The 5,264-nt window shown below is 32.4% G+C and overlaps 1 protein-coding gene across 1 annotated transcript; it reads right to left on the bottom strand.

The window, feature by feature from the left end:
* Positions 1 to 210: 210 nt before the first annotated feature.
* On the bottom strand, positions 211 to 3,815 carry LOC130826807 (uncharacterized). The gene is made up of 4 exons (XM_057692395.1): positions 3,441 to 3,815; positions 3,293 to 3,351; positions 2,482 to 3,198; positions 211 to 719 (listed from the first exon to the last, which is right to left on the bottom strand). Exons 2-4 carry the CDS (start codon positions 3,348 to 3,350, stop codon positions 706 to 708), a joined length of 789 nt encoding a protein of 262 aa, XP_057548378.1. The 5' UTR covers position 3,351; positions 3,441 to 3,815; the 3' UTR covers positions 211 to 705.
* Positions 3,816 to 5,264: the final 1,449 nt, after the last annotated feature.

The following is a 5,264-nucleotide window of genomic DNA, read 5'->3' as shown; positions in this document are numbered from 1 at the left end:
TAAACTCAATTGCAGCCTATCACCCGACCCGATTAAGGCGGTTAGGTACCCCACCCGTATGTTACAATTTTTTTAAGAAATTGACCCGCTATTTATAATACGGGTAAAAGGATCAGCGCATAGAGTCAAGTAGATCAGATTTTTTTAAACAGCTCTAGTGTTCGCCTCATCTCTTAAAAATAATGTAATGGAGTAAAATATTGTATCGTTAAGCAAAATAGACAATCCCTCAAAATGATACTGATAATGATTATAATTTATCTTGATCCAATACAGAGAAAGATACTGATATTGGCATCACAATCTGCAGATTCTACCGAGAGCATGTACTTACCGGCGTAATTTATATTGATCCAGATGTATCCACATAACATGTTACATTTTGATAAATCATTTTGGATATCATACCGTGTGTAACAATTCAGACTGAATAATATGAATACATTCACAAATTCACATCTAAACTTTTCCTATGCATGTTATTCGTTCCTGTGTTTTATATATACATCAGTAAAATCTAATAAAGACAGCACAGGGTATATGCCATAAAATACGGCATCCTCAAAATGAAAAGCCATACGTCTTCATACTTCAGCTTATTCAGTCAGATCAGACCCAAAACATGAATATGCAACCCAGTAGAAGCCCCTTTACAATCACATCAGCAAGCAACCTTCATAAGTTCAAATCTCTTGCCAAAGGATATTATCTTCCATACCCTACATTTTCAACAAGAGTATCTTTGTTAAAGGTAGAAAAAGGGAATTGCAAAATTTGAGATCTTATTAACGAGTCCGTCAGCATACTACTTAAGATTCAATATAGTCAGACATTACAAAAGAAAGAAATAGCTCATTGCCGGCAAAGAAAAATTTAAGGATAACATGAAAAGCACCCTTCCATTCAGAGGAAGTGCATAGAGTCATAGAAGACACATGAACAATTAAACAACGAATAGCCAAGCCCAAAGAGAGGGAGGGTAGGTTGAATTCTATTTAACCTATTCCAAGAGGTCAGGCTGGTTTAATACGATAGCAAATCCGTTGCAAGAGAACCAAAGATATTAGTTCAGAGAAAAGAAGAAGATTCTAATTGCTCAGATTTAAGTGCGAAAAACAAAAGTTAGGCTAAAGCAAAATGCGACCAGCTAAAGACTACAAACCCCACCAATTTCATCACTTATCAACTAGAAATAGCACTTAACAGGAGCATGCATTTGCATCACCTTTGAACACTAACGAATCAATTTGGATGAGTATTCATACAAACATAGCTACGCTTAACATTTGTATTATGAGAGAGAAGACTGCCAGGAAAGACAACATAGAAAATCAAGTATTCCAAAATAAAGTTAGAAAAAAATTCATTTTTCTCTTCATTGTTCCTGAGCGTGGCAAATCAGGAATTGGCACATATAGCTAGCAAACAACCAATGGGTACACTGTGACCACTTCTAGACATAAATTCCTCAAATCAAACCAACAGAAGCAAATTAATGATGAATGGTGGTCTGAACTGTGAAGTGATGTTTGAGGGGGATGCCAAGCTCAAACTACAAACTTTGAAAGCAAATTAATTTGTGGAGGTAAAGTTCAATTGCTTTGATGACGATTCATAGCAAAGGCCAAAACTTTTCAATAGAAGTCATTGGATGTTCTAATTCAAAACTAGATAGTCTTCTTATATGAGACGACTTAGACAATGATGATGTGCATAAAAGCACAAATCACTCAGAAAGCCAACATCTCATCAAAATTACACCATAAACCATCCAAATTAAAATTCCAGTATAGTATTTTATCGATCCTTTCCTAATACTAATACAGTAACTGGTAAAGCGCCATCTTGAAGCAAGTACAGACTAAGAACCAGTCTCCACTTTGGAGCAACAGCCACTCAAAGTGTTCACTTTCAATGAAGTAAGTTGTTTCAGCCTTATTTCTAAAGTTTCCCAGAATATCCTAAGGACTAAAAAGAAGTTTGTAGAAACAAACTACTAATTTAACACCATAATTAAGCTCTTAACAATTTATACAAAAACTCTAAACTCAGGCATCCTGATTCATGATCAACATTTTCATGGAAAATCCATTTATTCTTCAAATTGACAAGGCAAAGCCCATTAAACAGAATCAGCTAGCACTCAATTCACCGAATGTAATATGTAAACCCCATTGGGTAAATAGAAAAGTTTACAAGTAGAAAGCAAAAGAAAAGAACATCACTAAACAACAATGTTGCTATCTATGTTGCAGCACCCAACATTAGATGTAAAGTTGATGCATAGACCACTGAAGGATGATGCATAATATTTAGTATATAACGGAAGCAGCTCAAAATCACACACTCCAAAATGAAAATGCCAAAGCTCTTATAAAAATCCCATATCAGTACACATGATCAAAGAGAACAGCTAGTGACTAATATATATTATTTCTGTATTAGAAACTACAATAAATGGAAGAAAGAAAGAGAAAGTACCAGGATAACGAGTAGCGGAGGAGCAACGGAAGCCACTCTGAAGGCGCTCCAAAATGTCACACGAAACCACATACAACCCAAACTGATGAGCCACATTTGTAAAAAAATCACTCAACCCTCCTCCAATAGCAATACTCTTCCAAAAGCCAAACACTTGCTGAACAAGACAAACAGCCCAAAACTCCCACTCGGATGTAACACGAATATTTCGAAATGACAGAAAACGCATAGCAAGAGCAAGCCTATATACACGACTACCAACCTCTACTTTACGCTTTACAGTCCTATGCCTCACCATGCTATACATAAACCTCGGCTTCAAATGAAAAGCTAACTTAGCCCACAAAAACCCTGGAATTGTTTTGCATTGTTTAATAGTCCAAAAATTTCCTCCCTTGCTTGCCATCACAGCAAGACGCACCCCTCCTCGTGTCTTCCTGTTCTCTCTACCTAGCTCTTGTTGTTTAATCTTCTCCAAAAGCTTCCTTTTGAGAGCCCTCCTCTTTGCCCTCAAATGATTGTCCCATATGAATCTCCCCAACACAACCGTAAACGACAGCAAGGTTGCACTATCAGCCATGTACAATAAATACAACAGTTCCCTGCATTGTTTTCTACCTAAAATTTCTGAACTCATCCATATCTGACGATTTAATTCGTTTGCTATTACAGCTTGAAAATCATCATTGTACCCCATTAACAGTAGGAATTCAGACACTGTATAAACAAAAATGACCAGGAAAAAAACATCATTAATTTACGATTGCAAATAATTCGACAAAACAATCATAATAAAGAAGAGGCTACTTACATTTTTCCGCAATTCTGCTTCTATCTTTATCTGACATTCTACTCATCATCTCAGGCATCCTACAAAACAAAATTACGGCGATTTAAGTAAGAAAATAACACTTTTTATGCTAATTTGACAAATGTAAACAAAATTAAGCGAGAATTACCTGATAAAAAGGTTTCGGGCAAAATCGCAAAACGTTCAGATTTTACGAGAGAATTGTGCCGAATTTGACCTAATCTGAAGTAATTTAAAAGACAATACCAAAATATCGGAAAAGGCCTAAAAAAGAATCGGTAAAAGGCAAATTTTAGAGAAAGAGGAAAACATAAGAGATTATTAAGGTTCTAGTTACTAAATTGGAGAAAATTGAACACTCATTTTCGCCCCTTTTTTTGGATTTTCTTTGTCATACCTATGTCCAGGTTATATGTAGTGAAGTGAAGTGAAGTGAAGTGAAGTGCATCCCGCGCAGGGGAATCAGTTGCTGACCGGGTTTGAGTACTTGGACGCGGGATTACATGAGTTTAGATTCTTGGATCGAAATTATAGTACTCTTACTTTACGATGTGTTGTCAAAATAGCTAGTTTCTATTTTAGATACATCATACATTATATTATAATAATTTTGGACAAGTCTTGTACGAGGTAAGATTGTCTCATAGTAAGACCGACCCACACAAGCAATTTAAATTATATATAATAAAAAAACGAATTTAAACTAAATCTATACTTTTTTTTACAATAAAGTAAAATGTGCTAACTCATATTAAGAGTTTGTTCTTTTCTTTTGATTTGATTGCATCTGATCTAAATTTATTAAGGTCTGATATGATCTGATCTGGTTTCAGGGTCGTTTTCGACATTTCAAAGGCCTTGAGCAAAATATAAATTATGTGCCCCTTAAATCTAAAATTACGCTCTATTACATTTTGGTATTTGTAAATTTGTTTATTAATAATTTAATAAGTACAATTATTTTTTATAAATATATTAAAATACTGCTAAATTTTATAATTACATGGAACCAACAATTATTAATCATTAATTCAAATAGTCATTCCTTTTAAGTTTAAAGTTTAAACCACTATATATTATCACTTATTTTAATTGAACTATTTAAAAAAGTAGTAAATTAAAAATTATAAATTGAGATTATATTGCTCACCTACAATAATTAATTTATCCTAATATATCCTAATCATTCAATACAAGATGATAATACAAATTTATTAACCAATTTATATCATTATCTTTTAAAAAATAGATTGAATGTGAATACATTAAATTTTAATATTCTTTCTATCTATTTTATTTTGCTACACAATACGCAAAAAGCCCTCATTTTAATTTTAACCATATAGTAAAAATATGAGACCCTTTATAAATTGGGGCCCTGAGCAGTAGCTCATACAGCTCCCTTTAATAGCCGGCCCTGTCTGGTTTAATCTGGTCTGATTCAGTCTCTTCTGTTCTAGATCAATCTAATCTGATCTGGTCTGGTCTGTTCTGTTCTGATCTGATTAGATCTAATTTGGTCTTATCTGGTCTAATTTGATTTGTCTGATATAATCTAATCTTATTTTCTTTTATATAGTTAATGTTATTGTATGATGATGATGATGATGATGATGATGATGATGATTATTATTATTATTATTATTATTATTATTATTATTATTATTATTATTATTATTATTATTATTATTATTATTATTATTTTTACTATTATTATTACTATTATTATTATTATTATTATTATTATTATTATTATTATTATTATTATTACTATTATACAAAATATTTTTTATTTACTTATTTATTTATTATTATTTTATTAATTAAGGAATTAATTTGTAACACCCAAGAAACTAGTACCACATAATTAAGGTTAATAACCTTGGAAATTAAGGCATTAACGTTCTAATTTTAATTAGAACAACAAGCTTAGTAACGATTAAGTTTATAAGGAAATTTTTCCCCGAGTAAA

The sequence above is a fragment of the Amaranthus tricolor genome, chromosome 11 (assembly GCF_026212465.1).
Source record: "Amaranthus tricolor cultivar Red isolate AtriRed21 chromosome 11, ASM2621246v1, whole genome shotgun sequence".
Classification (NCBI taxonomy): Eukaryota; Viridiplantae; Streptophyta; class Magnoliopsida; order Caryophyllales; family Amaranthaceae; genus Amaranthus; species Amaranthus tricolor.
This window is presented reverse-complemented; position numbering and strand designations above follow the sequence as displayed.